The 24,504-nt window shown below is 44.2% G+C and overlaps 1 protein-coding gene across 1 annotated transcript in view; it reads right to left on the bottom strand.

The window, feature by feature from the left end:
- Window positions 1–4,458: 4,458 nt before the first annotated feature.
- USP6NL (USP6 N-terminal like) overlaps window positions 4,459–24,504 on the bottom strand; it is a 97,946-nt gene continuing 77,900 nt past the window's right edge. Inside the window, 2 exon segments of the mRNA XM_087935276.1 lie at window positions 4,459–9,700; window positions 9,702–10,354. Coding sequence (XP_087791402.1) covers window positions 8,807–9,700; window positions 9,702–10,354 — 1,547 coding nt within the window. The 3' untranslated portion in view covers window positions 4,459–8,806.

The raw sequence follows: 24,504 nt of genomic DNA, 5'->3' as shown, positions 1-24,504 counted from the left end.
AAGAATAAGCTTTATTTGGTCAGGAATTGCTTCTAAAGTGCTGCTTTAAGGTTGCAGGGAGGGAGGGAAGGAAGGGAAGGAAGGAAGGAAGGGATAGTGGGGCATTTGGGGAGTTGTAATCCCTCCATATCTGGAAGGGATCAGCTGGGAGAAGTTTGCTGTTATTCTACTCTTAAAATAACCTTATAGCTGCCATCATGTCAACTAGCAATTGCACGAAGGGATTTACGCAACTATTGGGATTATCACTCAGGTTCTGCTTTGCCGTGTGATTAATTGGCCTTCTCTCCTTTTCTCAGTATGTCTTTGGTGACCTTTTCACGCCACCAAAATGATTCCCAACTCGAGTCGGATTTTGCTAGGAGAGTCCCGTCAAAAGGAGACATGTGTGTTGATCAGAGGTGGTATTCAGCAGGTTCTGACCAGTTTTGGAGAACCGGTAGCGGAAATTTTGAGTAGTTCGGAGAACTACCTCTGACTGGAGATTTTACAATATCCTTCCCCTGCCACGCCCACCAAGCCACGCCCACAGAACTAGCAGTAAAAAAAATTGAATCGCACCGCTGGTGTTGATCAAAGCTAAACAGTGGACATGTGGCTCTAGAATGGTACCCTTGTCTTGTTTTCCAGATACGAGTCACCAAAGGTTGAAGCAGAAGCCTTGTTGGACTTGAATTCAGGAATTGAAGTCCTGGAGATCAATTGGCAGCCAGTGTGATTCTACATTATTGCTCTTGTATGACTATGCAAGGCAATCCTGCTTATCATATGTAGTACCCCAGAGAAAATCAGGCATCCAACTCCATTAAGACATTTGTTTTGTCTCACAAAGTGCAGTTTGTCTCTCTGCACCGGGGAAGCAACCTACAGGACCTCAAGATGGTGCCAATGTACAAGTCCGAGCCCCTCTTCCCATTGGACATGCCAGTTGGGTCCAATGCAAAAAGCTCAACCGCATGATGAGGTCACCATCTTCCAAGTTCTCCGTGTACTTCAGTCTGCAGAAAAAAACAATGCCTACCAACCTGCCTTCCATGGAGGACCTGTATCCTGCAAGAGTCAAGAGGGCTGTGAAAATATTTACAGACCCCTCATATCCCAGACATAAACTATTTCAACTCCTTCCCTCAAAATGACGCTAAAGAGCACCGCACACCAGATCTACTAGACACAAGGATAGTTTTCTCCCTGAACGCCATCACTCTGCTAAACAAATAACTCCCCCAACACTCTCCAACTATTTACAAAGTCTGCATTACTATTACTATTAACCTTCTCATCACTCCTTATCACCCATCCACTCCCACTTGTGACTGTATGGCTGTAACCTTTGTCGCTTTTATCCTATCCTATCCTAGCCTATCCCATCCTACTCCATTCCATTCTTCGGTTCTGTTCTCTTCTATTCTGTTCTGTTGCTCCATTCCATTCCATTCCATTAACTTCCCAGAGTCTAAAGCTTGATTCTCTACAACAGGAGTCTCAAGCTTCCCAAATTTAAGACCTGTGGACTTCAGCTCCCAGAATTTTCCCGGTCAGCCATGTTGGCTGGTGAATTCTGGGAACTGAAGTCCAAAGGTCCTAAAAGTTGCCAAAGTTGGACACCCCGGATCTAGGTGATTACTAGGAGTAAAAAAACAACAACTTGATGGCACATAATCGATCAATCAATCGTGAATTGCAGGAATTGAAGTGAGGTTGCAGCTGCTCGGTTTTGCTCGCTCACTTCAACCAAGGCTGGAGAAGGAGAGAAGGAACTAGTGAGGTCAACTCAATCACATCTTTTTGCACTTTAAATAGATTTTAATAATACTGGGAAGCCTCTGGAAATTGCTTTCTGCCTGCAATCCTATTGTCCCTGCCAGTTGTTTTATTTGCTTTTTTAATATTGTCTTCTGGTTTTCCATCACACAGGTTCCTTTGCATCCGTTCGGAGAAAGATATAAGCCACAAGGATCAGAGAAGGCAGAGGAGGAAGACACCAAATACCCCGTTTCCCCCAAAATAAGACCTATCCCCAAAATAAGGCCTGGCATGTTTTACACATGCACCTAATATCAGCCTTACCCCCAAAATAAGTCCTATTTAAACGCTTGTGCAGCCAGCCAGCCGCCCATTCCGTCTGGTTGTTTGTGGTGTAGCAGCTCTCTGCGAGGCAGGGGATGGTGGCGCTGCCCCATGTGCCCTGCACCGTCTTACAAGACACCCCCCCCAAAATAAGCCCTGGTGCTTATTTTGGGCCTTAAAATAAGACTGTCCTATTTTGGGGGAAACACAGGTATTGGCTGCACGCATGGTGTTCTGACCCCCTCACTGGTGATTAATCTTAACTAGAAGTCCTAAATCGATACTAACAAAAAGGAATGAATCACGGGTAGTCCTCGACTTACGAACACAATCGAGTCCAACCTTTTTGTTGCCGAGACAAGACGTTTGTTAAGTGAGTTTAGCCCCATTTTATGATTTTTCTTGCCACAGTTGTTAAGCGAATCCCTGCAGCTCTTAAAAGTTAGTTGCAAGTTTGTGAGGTGGGTCTGACTTCCCTGTTGACTTCGCTTGTCCGAAAGTCACACACACACAAAAAAAGAGATCACGTGACTCTGGGACTCTGCAACTGTCTTAGGCGTGAATCGGTTGCCAAGTTTCCTGAATTCTGATCAGGTGACCACAGGAGGCTACAACGGTCATAAGTGTGAAATCGGTCTTGGGTCACTTTTTTCAGCGACATTGTTGTTTTTGAATGATCACTGTAAGAACTGTTGTTAAGTCAAAGAGTAGCTGAGGGTCACTGCGATAACCAAAAAGATGGATGGAGGGCAGAGAGCAAGGTGTGTGTGTGTGTGTGTGTGTGTGTGTGTGTGTGTGTGCGCGCGCGGTGTTGGAATCTACCATCAACCCAGAAGCTCCCATAGTGTGGAACCAGAGGTGGTATTCAGCAGGTTCTGACCGTTTCTGGAGAACCAGTAGCAGAAATTTTGAGTAGTTTGGAGAACCGGCTAATTCCACCTCTGACTGGCCCCGCCAACCCCATCTCTTCTCTGCCTCCCATTGAGTCCCAGCTGATTGGCTGGGTCTTCTTTGGTTACCCCACACAGGAGAATGGAACTGGAAAGCAGGCCAGTGGGGTGGGAATGGGATTTTGCAGTAACCTTCCCCTGCCACACCTATCAATGTCAGGCCCACAGAACTGGTAGTAATTTTTTTTTGAATCTCACCACTGTGTAGAACGCCCCATTTGGACCCCAGCCCGATCTGCCGAGCCAGGTCTTCAGGCTTTCACAGAAGGACTGGAGGCTGGAAGTCAGAACTTACCTTAGAGGGTTAGATGGTCCAGAGTGGTACACAGCAAAGATGACCCTTCTTCTGGATCCTGATTGTCAGAGTCCTTTGACTGACAGGATCCAAAGCAGGCCTACTCTGTAAGATGCTAAATATCGAATATCTATCTAATAAGGGGCAACGTGTGGCTCAGGGGGTAGAGAGTGGCTCAGTGGCTAAAATGCTGGGCTGGTTATCTGGAAAGCCAACAGCCAAGGTGCAAGACCTGAGCATCATGCGAGGGGGGTAAGTTCCCATCTTAGCTCCACTCCGGCCAACCAAGCAGTTTGAAAGCATGCAAACGCAAGTAGGTATCACTTCACTGGGAAGGGAACAGCGCTTCAGGTTGTCATGCTGGGCATAGGTATAACTTTGGAGGGCACTGGCTCAATGGCCAGTTTGAGACCCGAGCATCATGCGATGGACTGGGTTCCCGTCTTAGCTCCTGTTCCTTCCAACCTAGCAGTTTGAAAGCATGCAAATGCAAGTAGATAAACAGGTACCACTTCACTGGGAAGCTAAGAGCACTCTATGATGTCATGCTGGCCACAGAAGTATCTTTGGACAGCACTGGCTCAGTGACCTTGAAACAGAGAGCAGAACCTTGCTCTTTAGCTGAAAAGTAGTGGAGTAAAATCTGCAGGGATTCTGTCCTAATAGGAGCCACGAGATCCAAGCCAAGCACTGGCTTGTGGTGTTGTAACCATGGACTGCAACCCATGTTTCTGTCTTGTCTGCTAAGCAGCCTTGAATAAGGCAGAAACCGAGATGTCTAGGCACATCGGTAATTTTTTTCCAAGAGAGAGAAAAAACACCCTCCAGGTTCTGCAGGTTATTATGAATTTAACTGTTGGAGTCTCTATGCTTATTATATTATTTAAACTTTTGCTTCAAAGCAGTAACCTAGATAACTTTGATCTGGTTTCAAGACACAATGAGGGTGACAGGTTATAATATTTCCTTAGGGGGGAAAAAAACTAAAAAAGATTCAGTTGACTTTGCATTTGGGCTTTCTTTTGACAGACACTTGGAGAGTGGCACAGAATACACAATCGTGATTTTTAGCATGTTAAGAACACAGGCCAGAAAGCAAATAGCAGGAAGACACGGCTTAAAAAAAAAAACTGAACGAAAATGACATAAGAAAAATAGCATATATATATTTTATGTATAAAAATCTACAATACTTAATAATCTCCATACATATCTTCGCAGCTGCCACCGTTCTGCTGCTAGCATCCAGTAAATTGTACAGCTTAAATTTCATTGTCATTATTACAAATCACAAAGCCAAAGTTTAAACTTTGAGATTATGACATAATCACACGGTTATTATATACATATACTTCTAGACTGCAGGAAATGAAACTTGAAAAGTAAAAGACAAAAGTATTATTTGCCAGTTTAGAACAGGGTTAGGACACAGGTGGTCCTGAAGGTATGGAGTATTAAGTCCCATCACTCCTTCCCCCTTTGGCTACAGTGGTTAGAGCTGATGGGACCTGGAGTCCAATACCCTTTGGAGGAACACAGGTCACCTCTTCCTTTAAAAACCTTTGCTAGAATGCAAAGCTGCATGCAATGGGTTTTTAAAAAAAGGAAATATAAAAAGGTGAATTGTCAAAGAAATTTTAAAGATTGCAACTGGTGTCCATCATGTAAGCTAAATGTTATTTTGTCTTTTATATATCGTAAAAGAAAGACCACACTAACACAATTAATGCCATTCTGCAGCAAATGCAGGCACTAAAGCAGAGCTTTGTTTAAGGCAGGTCTGTCCAGCTCATAACTCAGAAAGCTCAGATAGACCACAGACCAGGTTTGGTGGTTACAGTGTGGAAGGGATCGACAAACCTGTGGGTGGGGTTGCCTGTGGGTGTGCAAAATTCAGGCTCAGTGTGGTGGGTCACACATTTTACAAACACAGTGTAGTGTAGAGGGAGAACAATGCAGTTTGACCATGTTTGCCGTATTGTGCAGTCAAGACAAAATCTCAGCATTTCAACATTGCTTTGCTCAGCATTTTTATCCTCGAGTGGGCCGGTGTACAACCTAGGAGACACATACACACTGCATTTTAGTGGACCTTGCAATCCTGCTGTGAAGAGTTGGAAGACCCAAAATGATATCTTTGTCTATTTCCTAGGGTTAATGTTGGATCTTTCCAGGGGCCTCCTGTTCTTTGTGGTTATGTCACTGCAAATTTTAAGGAAAAAGGAAAATATAATGGTCAGGATGGACTGAGGCAGGGGTCTCCAACCTTAGCAACTTTAAGACTTGTGGACTTCAACTCCCAGAATTCCTCTGCCAGCAAAGCTGCTGAAGTCCACAAATGTTAAAGTTGCCAAGGTTGGAGACCTCTGGACTAAGGCATTGTTGAGTAAACCACAGTGATGGAGTTTGCACATTGGATTGAGCTGCAAACTCTTGTCCTCCTGAAGCACAGAAGAGGTGAGGTTCAGAGAAACACAGAATCAAAAAACTTATGAGCTGTTATGGATGGTCTTTGGCGACTTTAAGACTTGTGGACTTCAATTCCAAAGAATTCCTCAGCCAGACAGCCATGCAATCTGGGGAATTCTGGGAGTTGGAAGTACACAATTTTTTAAAATTGGCTAGTTTGGAGACAACCTGTTATATTATGGTTGTGCCAAGTTTGGAGACCCCTGAGCTATATTATGGTTGCGAACCCAAGAAGGGGAGCTACGAAGAAGAGAATGTGAATCTCCAAGGAAACACAGATGTAGCTACTTGGTCAGCTGAAAAGGCATGACTTCACCTGGGGCAACCTTCTTAAGAACATCAACCCTATAGTGGCTTCAAGGTCATGCATTTCCCCATCCATGTCTTTGTCACACTACTCAAGTCCTTCACAAATAAACTAAACAGCTGCTGAGCTAACAAGGGCACCTGGAGCCTTCAGACCATCATCTCTGGGACCACTGTGTGACAACCTAAAGTGGCTGCCCGTCCCCATTTCCCAAAACCAGTGGGATTAAGATCTTTACCACTTTTTTCCTGAGCAGCTTATTCCAGCTCTTTTTGCTCTACATGATCTATGTGTGTATATATATATAATAAAAAAGCAAATTCCAAAGATGCAGTAAATTTTCTGGCTTCCCACCAAGGAGGAAGGAGCACTTCAGAGCTAGACTTTATACCTATAATCATCTTTTAAGGGCTTAACGCTATAGCAGCCCTAGTCCAATCAAGAGCATAAAAGTCTATGGCTCTCGAGAAGGACAAGGTGTTCAAGCTTGTTACGGGAACGGACAAGGATGCTCAAGGAGAGAGAGCAACGGGCAAAATTACAAAACAAGAGACGAGAAACAGCTCTTCGCTTTGAGAACACAACAAACTCCTGCCAGGCTAGGAAGCTGCGATCCTTGGTGCTCATCAAACCAAGGCACCCACAAGGTCACATCGTTGACCACGGAAGAACAGGCTGCAGAGAACACCTTGGATCGCGGAGGACACCGATCAGCTTATGCAACATCCACTCGCCAAGTTGAGCTCAACCAATCGGCGGTTTTGCTCGTTTTTTTAAGGACAGTCAAGGTTTTGGTGGGTACAAAATTGTAATTAACAGCCTGGACTACAGCGTACGCCTCCGGTTTTCTTGTTTTTGAATGTTCTAGAGCAGGGGTCTCCAAACTTGGCAACATTTAAGACTCGTGGACTTCAACTCCCAGAATTCTCCAGCGGGCCATGAGGAATTCTGGGATCTGAAGTCCACAAGTTTTAAAGTAAGAGATATCCGGTTTGGGACGAACTTGTCCCTGTGTCACCAAATCCACCCTGAAGGCCCATTTAAAGTCAGCCCCACCTCCCAGACAATACTGCTAGCACATGGGACAGAAAAAAGTAAAAGCGGCCTTGCTATCATGTTTAATTGCTTGCAGGAATAAAGAAAGCATTTAAAGGGATCAGATCTCTTTAGGTTTTTTGATGTGAGATTACTGTTTCAGCAGGGCTTAAAAAACCTGTCCTTAAAATCTTTTCCCCATCTTTCTAGGGTAGAAAAGCAGAGGTTTGCTCTTTTGCATGCTTCCTATGCAGCAAGTTGTGCAGGTTGTTTTAACAGGAGGCGCCCGGCCTCTTGTGAGTGTGCAGAACAGATTCGCATGCCCCAGGGTGGGCTTGCAGCTTCATCGATTTAAGGGCATTTGCACGGCATCCAAGCCACAGAGATACTATGTGCTCAACAAGGCTACCCAAATGAGGGATAACAGGTTGGGTTTGAACCAGCGGAGCGAGTGCTCGGTATTGGTGAACCCCAAGGCAGGTGTGAAATCTCACAAGGCAGGAACGGGCCAGACCCATGCAAAACCAGACTGGGCTTCATCTCTTCCAAAGTGTATTAACCCTCTACACCGGAGTTCCCCAATCTTTCCGGCTTTGTGGACCAGGAATTTGGGGGGGGGGGGGGGGGATGGTTCCATGTGAGTGGCTGGCAAGTGGGCACGCTCAGCTCCATTTACACAAGCAGTAGGCACACGAACCGGCTGCTCGTACAAATGGAGCATGTCCATTCACACATGGCTTCTGTGGCCCAGCTGCGAACTGCTCGTGGGCCAATAGCGGGCTAGGGCCCAGGGGTTATACGCTACAAATGCGTAAGCTGCATTTGGTGGACTTCTAAACCTCCCTCCCCAGAACTCACCTGAGTCTCAAAATGACAGCTACTACAGTGCATAGCCGGCTTTGGAGGTGCGAAGTGCGAAGGAGTCAGTCAAACAGCCGAACATCTGTCAGTGTGCTACAATTCACATACAGTCCTGGTTACAGAAGCACCGTTTTATTGGCTATGTCAGAATGCCCCTGATATGGACACAGAGGTCTTTTTCTAGCTAGCCATAGGCCACCACATCCCTCCCTAGAGACGGTCTTCCGAAGACCCCGGAATTTTTTTTTTTTTCTCTTCTGCAGCTACTGCGGCAGTGTGTAAAAAAAAACAAAAAAAACCAAGACGTCCCACCCGTACCCCACCCCAAATCCCTTTCTAAATAACGGATGGTTTATAAATTAAGCAAACAAAAAACTTTTTTAAAAAAAAAGTTAAATAGAAAGTACTTTGCAGGCGCGGTCCCCAGACATCCACATTTCCGTTTTTTAAGACTCTGCACCTGCCCCCCCCCCGCCAAGGGTCTCCTGGGTCCTAATGTCAGAAGCAGCTGGCTGAGTGGGGCTTTGCAAATTTTAGGCCATTGGGTCGTTTCCCTAAAGAAGCGACTGAGCCAAACAACTGCCACAGGGAAGATACTGCTACATTTATGAGATCCGTTTTGCTCTGCTCCTTTCTCAGGGTCGCCTTTCGCCAAACTTAGAACACGTGGTTGAAAGTAGTGTCATCCTTTTCTGCATCACAGTTTGAACGGTCCTGTGCGAAGAATACTAATCTTAGATCACTCTCCACCCAAAGCCTGTTCTTTTCCTGGCCTTTGAGGGGGAGTGGAAGTGAATTTATTTATTATTTGCCTTTCCTTTTTCAAAGCAGCACTGATTCGTTCCTAGACAAGCCATCTGCTTGGTGCCTGTAATGGTGGTCGGGGCCAGGGGAATTCAGATACTGGTAGAAGGGCGGCCCAAGTTCCCCCGAGGCTGTCCTGTATCTCAGAGGCCTGTCCATGGAAAGGGTGGGAAGATTGGGGTCTTCCAGAGGCTTAGCCTGAAACACTGGATGTCTCTTCAAGTCACCAAAGTGACTTCGGCCACCGTCTCCACCCCAGGATTGTCCGTAGGCTCCTGGCCGGTACACGAAAGGAGGATCCGGCCATTTGTTATGATCCGGCAGATAATCTACTGGAGGAATCGCAGGACGGAGGCCTCTGGGACTGCTTGGGAAGACCTCATCTGGGAGAACCTCTAGCCGACTGGAAGGCGTCACAACGAGATTCTGGTGAAGGGCAGAGTAATTTCTAGGCGGCTTCTCAGAGAGCACCTGATGAGTTTCCATCTCTGGTGGGAAATCAGGAATATACAACTGAGTGGCGGAGCTGGTCCGAGTCCCGTGATTATACTGTGTGGCTGCGGAGTTGCCTACTTTGGTCACATGCTTTGGAGAATACCCTTGGTAAACAGGTGGATTATTGTAGGATGGGGGTGGCTGTCTCATATGAGGTCCAACCACTGATCCGTCAGATTGGGAGGAGTATCTGGGGACCCTGGGTTGAGAGCTGAAGGCATAACTGTTGGATATTTTGGGTGGACTAGATCCTTTCTCGATCTCTTTTCGGGAACCGCTGGAGAAAGCTGTGCTCCTTGGACTTGGCACAACCACTCTTTCCGGGACGTGCTCCATCAAGTTTCCGTTCTCCAGATCAGCTTCGGGAACGTTGTCGTACTGCGAGGCATTCGACCCACGCTTCCTTTCATCCACATCCCAAAACCCTCACTTTTTGCTTGAGGTTGAAGAGCTGAGCTTCGTCCTCCGGGGCAGGGCCTGTTCCTGTCCAGCCCTGCTTTGGGGACCTAGCCTTAAATTCCATGGTGATTTTTGTTGTTTTTTCAATTATCTTAACATCGGAAGGTTTAATCCACCTGGGTACAAACTCTTTCCCTGTAGTTAATACTGCGTTGGAGTTTTGGTTCGCAGTCGCATTGTGTTTCTGCTTGGGGTCAGCCTCTGCCTGTGCTTCGGGCTTCCTTCTGGGGTTCTCCCCATCATGTTTTGGCAACGCACTTTGTGTGTTTAGTGTTACTGGCTTTTGCTGATGTCTCAAAGTAGGCCTCTTTTCCAGGGAATTTTTTCGTCTTTGGCGGTTTGGCGAGCTTTCTCGGCCTCTCTCTGCTCGTGGTGTGGGTGAGCCTTCCCGGTCTCCCTTTGTCCATGCTGTGGGTGAGCTTTCTTGGCCTCCTTCTCCGTATCTCTTTGGTGAGCTTTCTCGACATCCTTCTCCACTCCTCTGGCTTGTCCGGGCCTCCTTCGGTACACTGTTGTTTTTTTGTCCATTGACGAGATGGGTGAGATTCAGCATGGCTGGTTGACTGTCAGCTGGAATTTTCCCCAACTTCTTTGGAAATTCGTCCTCTTTACCTAGAAGACAAATAAAAGGAGCAATCAATATGTCTGCCAATTAAATTGCTGTTATTTATTAGCTTTATAAGGTCTCCCCAATCAAAGGCTCAAAGCAGCTCGTAATTAAAAACTCAACAAATAAGAAAATTCTCACCGTGATCTCATAGATAGATTGACCTGTTTTTGTTATTATTATTTTTTTTACATAATGCATTATAGGCTGTGAAATAGATAAAAAGAAAGGAACAATGCTGGAAGGTTTAAAGATAAACCCAACCCTTGGAGGTTAGAAGTTACTGCCAATTTTACGCTCAAATGCAAACCACTCTCCCTGGATGGTAACAACTGCAGGCAGTATGTCTGATTATAAAAAGAAATCTCATTCAAGCTAGCAAGGATTTTCTGGAAAATGTAATCCAACCTTGTATGATCCAAACTATACCGACTGGATACCTTCTTTTAAGTGGACAAGTCTGGCTTCCCGGAAACCACAGCAAGTCAAAGTCTTAATTTAAAAAACAAACAAAAAACTGCTGAACCCCATTTCTGAAAATTTGGCATATTCAGCAATTACTTGGGAGTAAAGGAAGGGAGAATTTTTGTCTGCTGTGAATTTTATAGATGTGCATCTTCTAACAGCCACAGGGTTGAAACAGAATACTGGATGAACTGAATGATATTATATTTACGGGGAAATCATGACCAATTTCAAATCGCTGGCTCTCCAAGAGTAGAATGCACAATCAACTATTCTCCCCCCCTCCAAAAAAAACCCCAAAAAAGAAACTGGAAGAGGAGAGGGACTTAATCATTATGCTTTCTCAGAATTGAGTGTGACCAAGCCTTTCAGCTGCTAAAAAAATAACCACCATCTGCAGCCACAGCCCTTTCTCTGATTTCTAGCAGGACAGCAGCCCCTCCTCTCAAAATCTTGGCTGCCATACCCTACAAGACCCTTCTGAAGTTACCACCAAATTGTAATTTTCAATATAACGCGAGGGTAAATTATTAAAGACACGATCATTTTACATTATTAAAGCCATCGCATTAGAAGCGTTTCATTTTAAATAGATGGAAACAGAATGAAATAGGAGTTCTGTTTTTTTATATTGATCCTGCATTGGGAAGGATGGACCCCGTCATGCCTGTTCAAGACCTAGTAGAGCTGTTCAACTGGAAAAGGGTTGGGGATCTCTGCTCTGGAATTATTCAGCAGGGATCTCCTGTCGTCAGAGGGAACAAAATAGGATATTCTTTATTGGCCAAGTGTGTTTGCACACACAGGCAATTTGTTTCTGGTGCAGAAACGTACGTATAAACAACAAAGTAATATAATCGCAAGATGCCAATAGGAGAAGGGAGTAGGAAAAATGAGAAGGATAATCATAATAAAGCCCTAGTACATGGGTAACTATTCTTACACATAAGACAATACTGAGAGAATTAGGTATTTAGCAGAGTGATGGCACAAGGGGGGGGGGGGGAGAACTGTCTTTGTGTCTAGTTGTTTTGGCATGCAATGTTCCCCCATGGCGGCATCCTGAGGGGAGAAGCCGAAACAGTTTATGTCCAGGATGTGAGGGGTCTGCAGATATTTTCACAGCCTTTTTTCTGGTTCATGCGGTATAGAGGTCCCCAATGGAAAGCAGGCTGGCTGTGATTGGTTTTTTCTGCAGTCCTAACTATGTGCATATGTGTAGTCCTAACTAGATGTGGATGCTTTATGTCAGAGAGGTCCAACTTTAGTGACTTTAAGGCTTGTAGACTTCAAGCCCCAGAATTCCCCAGCCAGTTATGCCCAGTTGACTGGGGAATTCTGGGAGTTGAGGTCCACCAATCTTAAACGTTGCCAAGGTTGGACACCCCTGCACTCTGCTTAAGCTTGCAGTAACTTTTGCAAAACACGAAGCTGAATTCTCTGGTAAGACACGGTCACGTGAAACAGCAGCCTGGCAATTTGCCGGCAAAAGCATTCCTGCTGCAAATAATTTCGCTGAAGCTTCCATTTCAAGCTATTCTCTGGGCCACCTGTGGATTATACAGAAAACCGGATTTTCGTCCGCACTCTGTCAGGTTGCAGATCAGTCGCCTCAAGCACCTTAATTTTGCAGGTGGCAGATTTCCCTGTATAGTCCAGCAACAAAAACTGACAGGCTTCTGTCCTTTGTAGCGAGACAGTAGCTCATCTGGACTAGCTTCGGGAAAGAGTTCTCCCTTTTGCCCTGGTGAATTAGGGATGAGAAAACAACTGATAGGAGAACATTTCTGTTCTGACCCAAGCCTCGCTCAAATCAAACCAACACAAAGTACATATAAAAGCAAACCTTTTTAATGCATCTCTGTGAATTCTGTTCATTCACAGCAAAGAGTCATTAAAACTAATTGTCCCAGATAAGAGCAAGCTCTGGTTGTGAAAGGCTGCCAAGAACACAAGAATAATTGCAGAGAAATATCCAAAGCCAAAAGTCTCCAAAAACAAACTAGAATAGACAGGACTTCCACAAGAATTTTGAGTTCAAAGAACTTCTTTGCTTCCTGCAAAGAACCCAACCCCGACGGCTGGCTTTTATTCCTTATGGGAGGGGCCATCACCTTGCAGCCTTACTCCCGAGTCGCCCGTGCTGCTGCAGCTGCTCTTTCCTTCTAGCAGCCCTGCGCACATGTGCACTGGGCACAGGCTCCTCGGGGTCCTCTGCATCACTGCTGCCAGACTCCACAAGCTTCAAAGGCAGCACCCCACTCTCTGATAGTCCTGGTTCCATCCCTGCATCACATGCAGGCCCTTCACCCGAGTCCTCGCTCTCCGAGACTTCAGCCATTTGCACCTGCTGCCGGTGAACCAGAACAATTTCAACGGAATACATAAAGGAAGGGCACACAAAACAAAAACCCAAACAAAAACAACTCTAAACTGACTGTCAAGTAGTTAGCTAGCTTTGCAGATTTTACATGGTGTCACAGTGGTTAGAATGCAATATTGCAAGCGAACCTAATCTGCCCGCTGCCAGGAGTTCGATCCTGACCGGCTCAAGGTGAACTCAGATTTTCATCCTTCCCAGGTGGGTAAAATGAGGACCCAGATTGTTGGGGGCAATAGGCTGACTCTGTAAACTACTGAGAGAGGGCTGTAAAAGCACTGTGAAGCGGTATATAAGTCTGAATGCTATTGCTATATGGAGGCAAAAGATTTGTAGAATCAGCGTAAGCTGTGTTTAAACAAACAAAACAAGGAGACCTAAAGGAGGACGCATGGGGGTGAATGATTGGTTTATGGAAGCTGCAGTCAGAAAGATGGATGAAACTCATGGAGAATACGGCATCATTAGCTCCAAGGTTATAAAGACCCTCAGCTTGGAGGCATCTCGCCATCAAATGCAAGCTCCTAAGACCACAACACATCTATCACCTTCAGACATCTAGTAAGGTGACAAGCTTCCCTGTATGCAATCAGTCCTTTGACCCAACGAGCTCAGTGCTTGATCACTGAAGAGATCAGAGGTTTTAAACCTTTTGCAAATGGCCTGAACACACTCTGCTTGTCTATATCAGTGGTGGCGGACCATTTGGGTTTGGCGTGTCAAAAATTCAGAAAATGCCTACCTTGACTGTTCTGATGAGTCTCTCTCTCTCTCTCTCTCTCTCTCTCTCTCTCTCTCTCACACACACACACACACACACACACACACACAGAGTCTCACAGACACAAAAGAGGCCTCTCCTCTTCTCGGAACCCTCTGTAAATCAGGATCCAAGGCCTCTACCACCTCAGAAAATCATGTGAGAACACTTGCACAATTTTTGGACACCTCAGAAGCTGTGCGAGAGCAAAGTCCTCTTGCACAACTTCCATACGATCCAAAGCCTGATGCGTCAACAGTTGGCAGGGGGTATCACCTATGTGACACGCACAAGCCAGGTTCCCCATCACTGCTCTCTATATGTTTATTAGGGAGCCCACAGGAGTATTTTAAAACACGTTCTGTGCCTCTCATGCTCGCAACCCAAAAACACCCATTACCTTTCATGCCTATTTCTATCCAGGTATCTACATTTTTGAGGTTTCAATAGCATCAAGAACACCTCATCATATAGTCACTCTGATTCGTCCCCTTTTTAAAATTTTGAGTCAGTGCATACTTTCCCAAGAAAAAAAAACACTGAAATGTTCCTAGGTTGATTGATAAGGCAACTTTTATTTTATTTTTAATTTAGCACGCTTAAGATCCCTTAATTACCATTAAGCTTTCATGCCATCCAAGGGAAAAACAACATTTTTACTGAATCCCTTCTTGCTTTGAAGATTGTTTTCCGTAACATCTCTCCCTCACATGCCAGAGCGAGGGAAAGGGCATTCGTTCTGGTGTGCATGATTCAAAGCTGTTTAGATGTTGGAAGCGCAACACCTGAATTTTGAGCAAATGGGAAGGGCAGGCAAGATCGAAGCTAGAATAACCTTGAACCAGGCTGCCAGCTCTCCAATTAAGAAGCGGGTGTTACAATTGAAGTATTAACCATGTATTAACAGCCAAAATCACAACTGTTGCCTGGGAAGATCAAAGCCTCTGCACACAGCAGGGCTTGTGATTTTTTTTATTAGATGTTCAAAATAATTGGACAGATATTGCACAGCCCACAAAGGCAGACTCAGGGAAGGGCTCCACACACAAAAACACGGTTTAAGATCCTCAGGGAATCTGCTTGTTGGGGGTCCCATTGATTAGCGATTGTCATCTGGTAGCCCCACAAAAAAAGTAGCCTTCTCAGTGGTGGTGGTGGTGGTGGCCCCTTATGGAATATCATTCCCCTCAAGGTACAGTTGGCCCCCACCCAGCTGTTTTTCCGAAAGGCCCTAGAAAGTGCCTTTGTCAGCTGGCCCGGAAAATCACAAAATGGAGAGAGAGAGAGAGAGACAACTAAGTGGCTGTTTTGATTGTTTTGTTGATGCCATGGGGAGTTTCATGATATGGTGGGTTTTTAAAAAAATTGCAAGCTGTCCAACAACATCAATGTATCTGTTGGGTGGCTATATAAATTTGCTTAAAAAATACAGGTAGTCTTCAACTTACAACAATTTGTTTAGTGGCTACTCAAAGTTACAAGCTCACTGGAAAAAAAAAAAAAGACTTATGGCTGTTTTTCACATGGCCTTTGCAGCCTCCCCATGGTCACATAATCAAAATTCAGGCGCTTAGCCACTGATTCATATTTATGACGGCTGCAGTGTCTGTCCCGAAGTCTTGTGATGACCTGACAAGCGAAGTCGATGGGGAAGCCAGATTCACTTAATGACCTGGGGACTAAGTTAACACCCGCAGCGATTTACTTGACGGATGCCTTGCTTGGCGACATCAATTTTGGGCTCAGTTGCGGCTGTAAGTCAAGGACGACCAGCAACGAATTTCAATCTCACCAGGCTCAGAAGTCAAAGGAGATATAGCCTGCCAATGTTGTTGATACTCCAAACTGTGCACACATCTAAACCATCAAAAGGCTGTTTGGCCAAATGCACAGCCGTTTGCTTAAGCTCAGATGCAAACTTTCTACTCTTATGACTTGCTTTCTGCCAAGGCCTCTTAAAACAGGGCAAACACATGACTCTCCCAAGGAAGAGGAAGGAAAGAGAAACCTAGAAAGAAAGGGGCTGGTTAATTAAAAGAGGGAAGACGAGGCCAGCTCTTTTTTCTACCCCTCTGCATCAGAGCTGTCACTGCCACTGGTTCTACTCAACCTGGCTGTCTATTGACGCTGCGACGCTGGCTGAATTTTTTTGGATCTCGGTTTGTTGTTAGAACTTAACAAGTGAAAGGAAGGAGACAACCTCTCCTGGGTGTTCTGCACCATGGCTCTGCGACTGGCAGAGCCTTGGCCTCCTTCTCCAACACTTGACAGAGATGGTTTGAAATGCAACTCCCTTGAAATATTTTTTTGGAGGGGGCGGGGGGGAAGGGAGCTTCCTTTCCGTGACAAATACGTTTACAGCCACGGTGAAAAGCCAAGTTCCCATGATGCCTTTTGCACAAAAGCACGTTGCCCAATTTGCAACCCTGTAATTACAGCGGGAGGGCTAGGAACAATGTGAAAATGACATTCATGCTCATAAGGCATTGTCTTCTTTTTTTTTCAAACCAACGACAGGCTTCGAGCTCAGGGTAAAACAAAACAGCCGGGACCTTGAAAGCGGCAGGAATTTCTGCTCAGCTGAGCTGGAAAAAAAATAAAAATAACCTGGTATGCTGGGATTTCTTCAGGCAGCCGGGGGGTGTTCATGAAACTCTGCAATTGTTGAAAGATGATATTTTTTAAAAAACTCATCTTCTACAAAGGAGCCTCGGAGACATAAGACAGGTAATCCTTGACTTAACAGCCGTATTTGAGCTTGGAATTACGTTTGTAAATCATGAGGATCATTATGTACAGGGCATCAGGCAACTGATAGGGTTCTATGATATTTTTGTGTGTGTGGCAGTCACTAAGCGAGTCACCGTGGTCATTAAGTGAATCCAGTCAATAAGCGAATGCCACAATCATTAAGCAAACCCATGAGTCTATCTTCTTCTAGAAACTGGAAGCAAATGCTGGTTTTCTGGCCAAAAAATAAAAAATAAAAATCCTAAATCATGATTACGTAACCATGGCCACCAATGAAGGTTGGTTGCCGAGCACCCAAAATGTGATCAGGTACCCGTGGATTATTCCAATCCCAGTCATAAGTAGCTTTTGGGGGGTACGTCATAACTTTGAGTGGTTGCTAGGCAACTAGTTGTAAGTCAAGGACTATCGGTGCATGCAGTTGCAGGCTGTTACCTACTTCACCACATTATTGACATGCTGTTTGAACATGCGTGATGCCCATGCATGAACCATGACTTAATATAAAATATTAGGGTTCTTCATAGAACAAGGGCAAATGGGGTGTGGGAAAGGCTCCCAAAATAGTGTTTCTCAAACTTGGTGACTTTTAAGACGCATGGACTTCAACTCCCAGAATTCCCCAGCCAGCAATGGTGGCTGGGGAATTCTAGGAGTGGAAGTCCATATATATATCTTAAAGTTGCAAAACTTGAAAAATGCTGTATTGAAGGATAAATCTTGGTCCCACCCACTCCAGTGACATCGGCCAATCTTCCACAATCAGGGCTCGTTCTTGTATAAGAGCTCCAATCTTCCATAAGAAGAAAAAAGTAAAGTTTTACATTTAGGCAAGAAAAACTAAATGCACAGGTATGGTATTATAGGAGCTACCAGGCTCAATAGTAGTAGCAGTGAGAGGGATTTTGGAATCCTAGTGGGCAATTGTTTAAATATGAGCCAGCAGCTGCCAAAAAAATCAATGCAGTCTTAGGCTGCATTAACAGAGGGATAGAATCAAGATCACATGAAGTGTTAATACCACTTTATAATGCCTTAGTAAGGCCACACTGGAAATACTGCATCCAGTTTTGGTGGCCATGATGTAAAAAAGATGTGGAAACTCTAGAAAGAGTGCAGAGAAGAGCAACAAAGATTATTAGGGTAGGGACTGGAGGCTAAAACCTATGAAGAACGGTTGCTGGAATTGGGTACGTCTAGTTTGATGAAAAGATGGACTGGGGTGACATGATAGCAGTCTTCCAATATCTCACGGGCTGCCCCAAAGAAGAGGGAGTCAAGCTATTCTCCAAAGCAGGACGAGAAACAATGGATCAAGCAGAGAAGCGACCTAGAACTAAGGAGAAATTTTCTGACAGTTAGCATAATTAATCAGTGGAATGACTTGCCTCCAAAAGTTGTGGATGCTACAACACTAGAGGCTTTTAAGAAGAAATTGGACAACCATTTGTCTGAGATGGTATAGGATTTTCTGCCTGAGCATGGGGTTGGACTAGAAGACCTCCAAGGTACCTTCCAAGTTGTTATTTTGCTATTCTGTTAAGATAGTAAGGCACCCAAGGTTTATAAGATCTACCTTTGCTCCTTCAGGCTGCCTTAAGCACCCATTACTCAAACTGGCTTCCAGTGAAACGCTCCAGTTCATGACCACAATACTCACTGATGCAACATGGTGCCCATGTCACCATTCTTGGATACATGGCTTTGTGTAGGGTTCAATTGTGGCTTGAAAAGAATCAAGGATTAATTCATCTTTTTTTTTTTTCTAGAGAGGAGGAATGAAACTATAGACAAGGCCAACCATGACTCATGCTGGTTAGTAAATAAAAATCAATCTTTGTTAAACTGCAGTCACCCCCAAATGTTACATAGATGGTAAAGGATGGAATACCAAGAGACACTGGGAGGATAGTAGCGAACAGGAAGACCACGATATCGGGTGCTGGCAAAGGGAAAAAAAAGAAAATAATTCAGAAAAAAATAGGTTCATTACTACATCAACAAAAGCCTGCATTACAATCAACAGACAACAAAAAAACAAACCAAGTTCCAAACCAAACAAAGCGAAGCATATAAAGCCAGCCAGGGCATATATAGCATAAAAAGTATGCGGAAATTGCCTAAAAGCCAAACTTTCTATGGGATGAAGCTGATTGCAACGTGACCACTGTAGTTCAACAGAACTCTTTGAATCTTAAATGTTACCACCATCACTAGAGAGCAAGTATGATTGTGTTTTGGAAAATATGCCTTTATTTTTATTTTTTTAAATCTAGTTCTGCTACTCAAGTTGCTTCGATTTGAATAATAGGCCAACCAAAGTCAAGGGAACAGAAGAAAACCTGTGGACTCTTTCCCCCAAAAACACTCTTTGAATTCGGTTTGAAGAATTTTGCCGAATAATTCTTGATCTTTGTCACCACCCAGTGGAAATCCACCTGAACTGCAAAACCTCTCAGGTTAATTGTTCCAAAACAATCCAATTGGTTCGAACAGATGCAACAGGAGTTTTTAAGCACTTGATTTTATGCCCAGCCTCGACCTCGTTTCAGAATACTAAATGCTTTAGAAATGATACAACGGCAAGAACATATACGAGCAGAATTAACCATATAGGTAACTTGTCAAGCAAACTGTGGTTTGTTTGTTTCTTAATTTTTAAAGGTAATCATTATGCTATTCGCGTGACTTAAAACTGTACTGAAAATGGAATTTTAGCTTTTTCTAAGTGTTCACAACACCAAGCAGATCATTGCAATCAGTGACGTGGAAATAAACGCAACATTAAAGCAGAATCTATCAGATAGAAGGAAGACCTGCCTTCACAACGTGTTCAGAAAAACCTTGAGTGTCTCTCTCTCTCTCTCTAAAACTAAACTGCTTCTGCTTTTCCTTCTCCTTGTTTGGGTTATTTTCGTCACTAAAGGAAAGTGCAACTCCTAGCTTGTAAATTATCACATGCTGGTGTCTATACAATCATGCTGTTTTTACTGAGTTTAAAAATGTTGATTATATGCCACCATGTTTTGGAAATTCCTCAACCGATTAAAAGAAAGACAGTGAAAGGAAATAAATAATGACATCGACATTTCTGGGGAAACTAGATCGCCATTCAGCCCAGGCATGCATTTAAATGCTGCATGCATCTATAACAATTCTAAGTGGTTGTCAGGAAAGTGAGTAGTTATGGTTTGCTACTCTAAAGACACAATAAGAACTACAGCGGCATAAATCACACAGCTCAAAACATTCCAGGGAAGCAAAGATGCCACATCAACCTCCAATTTCACACCCCCTTGGCAGCAACTCCCCAAAATCAGAAAGAAGCCCGTCAGCGCAGAGACCCGCTTGAGGATTAGTCGGTTAACTGAAATAAAATGCAAAGCTGAGAAAAATAGATACGTGTGTGTCCTCCAAAGGTATAAATGAAAAATCCCGTATTCATCTGGAAAGGAAAAACAAGAGGAAGTCTAAGGAAAAGCATAGACAGAACAAAAGAAAAAGCGAGGGCTGAATTGAGGATGTTGCAGGTTTGCCACTTTAAAAAAATTTTCTACGGCTTTGCAATCAGGCCTTTTGATTGAACAAATGCAGGAATATCAGCAGAGAGAAACGCGGGGGAATGAAGTTAGGAGGCACATTCTGAATTTGTACAGGAAGCTGAAAGAACAAAGAAAAGCACATGAAATCAACAAATTTTGAAGTCGTGTTCCAACATCCCAAGAGATGCGTCCCCCTTTTAAAAGCACTTGGGAGAAAAGAACCACGATCACTTGAGTGTCCTGGTTGAATGCTGATCTCTCTGGTAACACAAGAAGTGGGGACAAAGGACTCCGAAGACTGCTGGGTTCCCCCGCCTCCTTTCACCCTGTCCAGCACCCATCGTTTTAACGCTGAAATGAGAAGGGGCGGGACTGCACACAGAAGCTCCTGCCAGCGTCACTCATCCATGGTGAAAGCTGCAGGCAGCTGCAGTTTGCAAACTCTTTAAGGAACTCACAGATCCCAGTTTGCCTATTCAAAGATACGGTTGAGCTGTTGCAAGGTTAAGTTTTCTTCAGTTCCTTAGCTTTTCTCTATTCTTTTACCCTTGCTAATCATCCTCTCTATTCTCTTGAAAGATTCTATTCACATCTGAGGCTGTCAAATACCTTGGATATTTTAAATTAAACCCAACGGTATGTGAGAACAGTAACTAGAATCCTGCTGGATTAAACTAAAGCCTCTGGAGTATAACTTCCTGTTCCACCAAGAGACCGAGTTACTTCATCCACCAACAGCGATCTTCCCTACTGTCGCTCCACAGAGATTTAGCAGTCCCTTTTCAAAGACAAGGAATCCCTTTTTGTTAAACCTAAGAAGTTCTGCCAGTAAAGCAAAGGTGGGTGGTTTATACCACAGGAATCTGGTGCATGTTTAAGAAGCTCTCCACTTGCCTTTGTTCTTAAAGATGCAATTTGGTTGGTGCAGGGACACGAACGGGGAAAGAACAAAAGGTTTCAGTAGGAAATATATCACCAGGGCTCTACATTTAAGGGCGTCCTTAAAACACTCATCATCTATAAAAAAAAAACAAAAAGACCAGAGATCCATTAAAGGGTTTAAGGGCTATCAAGGGGGGAGAAATAAGACCATCTGGATGTCTCCAACAGTTTTCTACTTCTTGAAATATGTTTCACAGAGAAATATTATTTCTTCTTGAAATATATTTCAAGATACACTTGAATTAATTAATTAAGCTATTTGTCTGGAATGGTACAAGGCAGGGGTGGGTGGGTGTCCAATCTGGACAACTTTAAGACTTGTGGACTCCAATTCCCAGAATTCCTCAGCCAGCACGTTAGCATGGCTGGCTGGGGGATTCTGAGAGTTGAAGTCCACAAGTCTTAAACGTTGCCAAGGTTGCATCCTCCTGGTATAAGGCCTGCTGCTGAAGCAGGGGGTTAGACTAGAAGACCTCCGAGTTCCCTTCTGATCTTGTTATTCTATGTTCTATATCAGGCTTAAGGAAGCTTAAGGACTTGGTGACACAGATGACAACAAATACTCTGTCTTTAAAAAAAAAAAATGCATCTTTTTTATTTAAAAAAAAAATAACCTTTTTTTCTGAATGCCCCCATTTTCCTGTACTAGAAACGGGATACCGGGGATGTATGTCTTCTCCTACAACTCAGATGCTATAAAACAGGGGTATCCAATGCTGGCGGGGGGGTTCTGGGAGTTGACGTCCACAGGTCTTCAAGTGGCCAAGGGAGGAAAGCTCTGCTTTAAACAGAACTCTTTCTTCCCACACGCAAAGAGCAAATCCTCAAAAACCAATCTCTTCCATCCCATTCTGAAGGAGAGCTTAGAAAAGGATAAAGTCTGCCCAACCAATTCCCTTCCAGATGGGAGTTTTGTGCCCAGCCCCTGCCCTCACAACACTGCGTAAAACCAGTTCTCTTGCTTGATAAGAGACCAAAGTCTGCCCAGGCAGCTTCTTGCAGCTCAGAGCATCATAAACCATCTCACCAGATGGAGAATTCTACCAAGCTTAATTAAATTCCAGAGATGTTCTGATGGGACGGACCCAGGCTACAAGGAAAAGTTGAGGTTGGCAAAGCTCTTTTCAAAAGAGTTTTCTTCCCAGAGCACTGAATGACAGATTAAGCAAAAGAGCAGGAAGGATTGGGGGCTAACTTTACGCTGTAGTTCTTAGCTCGGAGCTCTGGTTTGTTCAGAAGCAAACACTGCTATGTTTCAAGGGGATTATTCACTGGTAAACTGTCTAAGAAAATCCTGTAAAAGCAGCATTTTTCCCCACACTGAAATGAATCGATTTTGCTACTTCACCAGGGAGTGTATCACAATCATTATCATCTTTTAATGACCCCGTAATCCCTTGCGGGGTGGAGTCTGGGCAACTGAATGGAGCTGAGTGTTTACTGGCCGGATGCTCTTCCTGTCACCAATGCGGAGTTATATTCAGCAGATATATATATTCATTGCGCCCAGAGACAGAAACATCTGCCTCTACCTAGGATCGAACTCACAGCCTCCTGATTGTGAGGGGAGAGCTCCACCTCTAGGCCACTGCACCGCTCAACCCAGGAAATATCACAATATAAAGAGAGAGAAAAATTGAGAAATCAAACTGAAGTCATTCCCCCAAGTATTGTGTGTCCTGCTGAGGTTGGGCTTTGAGTATCCAAACATTATCTGTTGCCAGCGAGATGTACTAGACTACAATTCTCGGAATCTGTAACCAACGGGGCTCCAGGTCTTGTTTCAATTCATGTTTCGGACAGGGAATGTTTGGTCTTGTTTCACGGTTGCCCAGGCTTCAAAGGTGGAAGGCGCCAAGTAGAGAACATCTGGAGCCTTTCATATTAGTTTGCAAGCCTGGAGACCAAGAGTTTACACTGTCAGAGATCAGATTTTTTGTTGAGAAGACGACTGAAAAAAAAAAACACTAGCCAGCTATATGTCCAGACAATTGTGATTTTAAAACGAAGTGCATACAATTTAAAGATAAACGCTAGGAAGAAGTTATCACTGCCTGGGGACAGAAAGAAAATAGCCAAATTCCTTCATCAGGGTGTTACAATGGAGAAAGCGTTCTCCTGGAGGTAATCTCATTTTCGTGATTTCCCGTGAATTATTTTCTTCTAACTTCAATATCCGAAAAGTTTCATATTTGCTGTTTGTTGAGGAAATGATGGCACACCTAAGAATCCTGAGATCAGTGTATTTTCCAGGTGGACTCTTCAAACCTATGATGCTTTGTAATTCAAAGGGTTTCAGAGAGGCTGGATCAAGGAAAACTGAGCTAGAGATTTCCTCAGCAAATAAAAGAGTAATTTAACCGTCATCGGGGTTCTAATGAAGTCTATCTCTGAACCAGAAACGTCTGTTTTGGTACCCTTCCTCCTACTAGAGAGAAGCCTGTTATCTGATGCATTCTTATTTCATCTTGTCTTCTAAAAGGTGTCACACAGAGAAGTATCAGGGCACTGAAGACTGAAGTTTCCCTGCCCAATTTCTTCTGCTGGCTCATTGTCATTTTTTGGTCCTTCTCTCCTAACCTGAAACCCAAGACTTTGCTAAAGTTACACATCAGCTGTTCTTTGCTTGCATATGCAAACGGCAGGCTCGCCCTGCAGTTGCCCTTGAGACAGGAGCCCAACCTACCTGGGAGAACTTGTCTCTGCACTGAAGTGAGGTAATGTCTTTAAAAAAAAAAAAAAAGGCAGACACACATCCTTAAGGATGAGTAAAATTGCTTGTAGGTAAGGATTAAAGAAAGACGAACCTGGGATGAGAAGATAAGACTCCAGAACTGATGACACTTAGATAAAGGGAGCAGCTACTCCCTGGATCAAATGAACAAGACAAGAAATGGGCTGGATGTTTTGGAAGGGAGACAAAGACGTTTTTGTGACCGTTAAGTAGAAGAAGAGACTCCAACAAGGAAGTGGAGCAGAACGTACCACCCACCTGATTCCCAAGTAGGGTACATCAAAATGCCTGTTTTGCAACAATACAAACTCAGATAAAAAGGTACGCCTGCGTGAGAGGGGTGTGCAAACACACACACACACACAAACCAGTGAGAATGTTCGTAGCTCAGGGTTGAAATGAGAGGTTCTTGCTGCTGTAAGCGTGATTGTTTTCTTGTAGACGTTTCATTACCCAAACTAGGTAACATCGTCAGGGCTAGCGGTGATGATGCTATTTAGTTTGGGTAATAAAACGCCTGCAAGAAAAACACCTAAGTTCACAGTGCACCAAGGGCCTCTCATATGCACAAGCTTGCAGAG

Source organism: Pseudonaja textilis, chromosome 5, assembly GCF_049901715.1.
Source record: "Pseudonaja textilis isolate UNSWEBS1 chromosome 5, rPseTex1.2, whole genome shotgun sequence".
Lineage (NCBI taxonomy): Eukaryota > Metazoa > Chordata > Lepidosauria > Squamata > Elapidae > Pseudonaja > Pseudonaja textilis.
The sequence above is the reverse complement of the archived record's forward strand: the minus strand, read 5'-3'. Positions and strand labels throughout refer to the sequence as shown.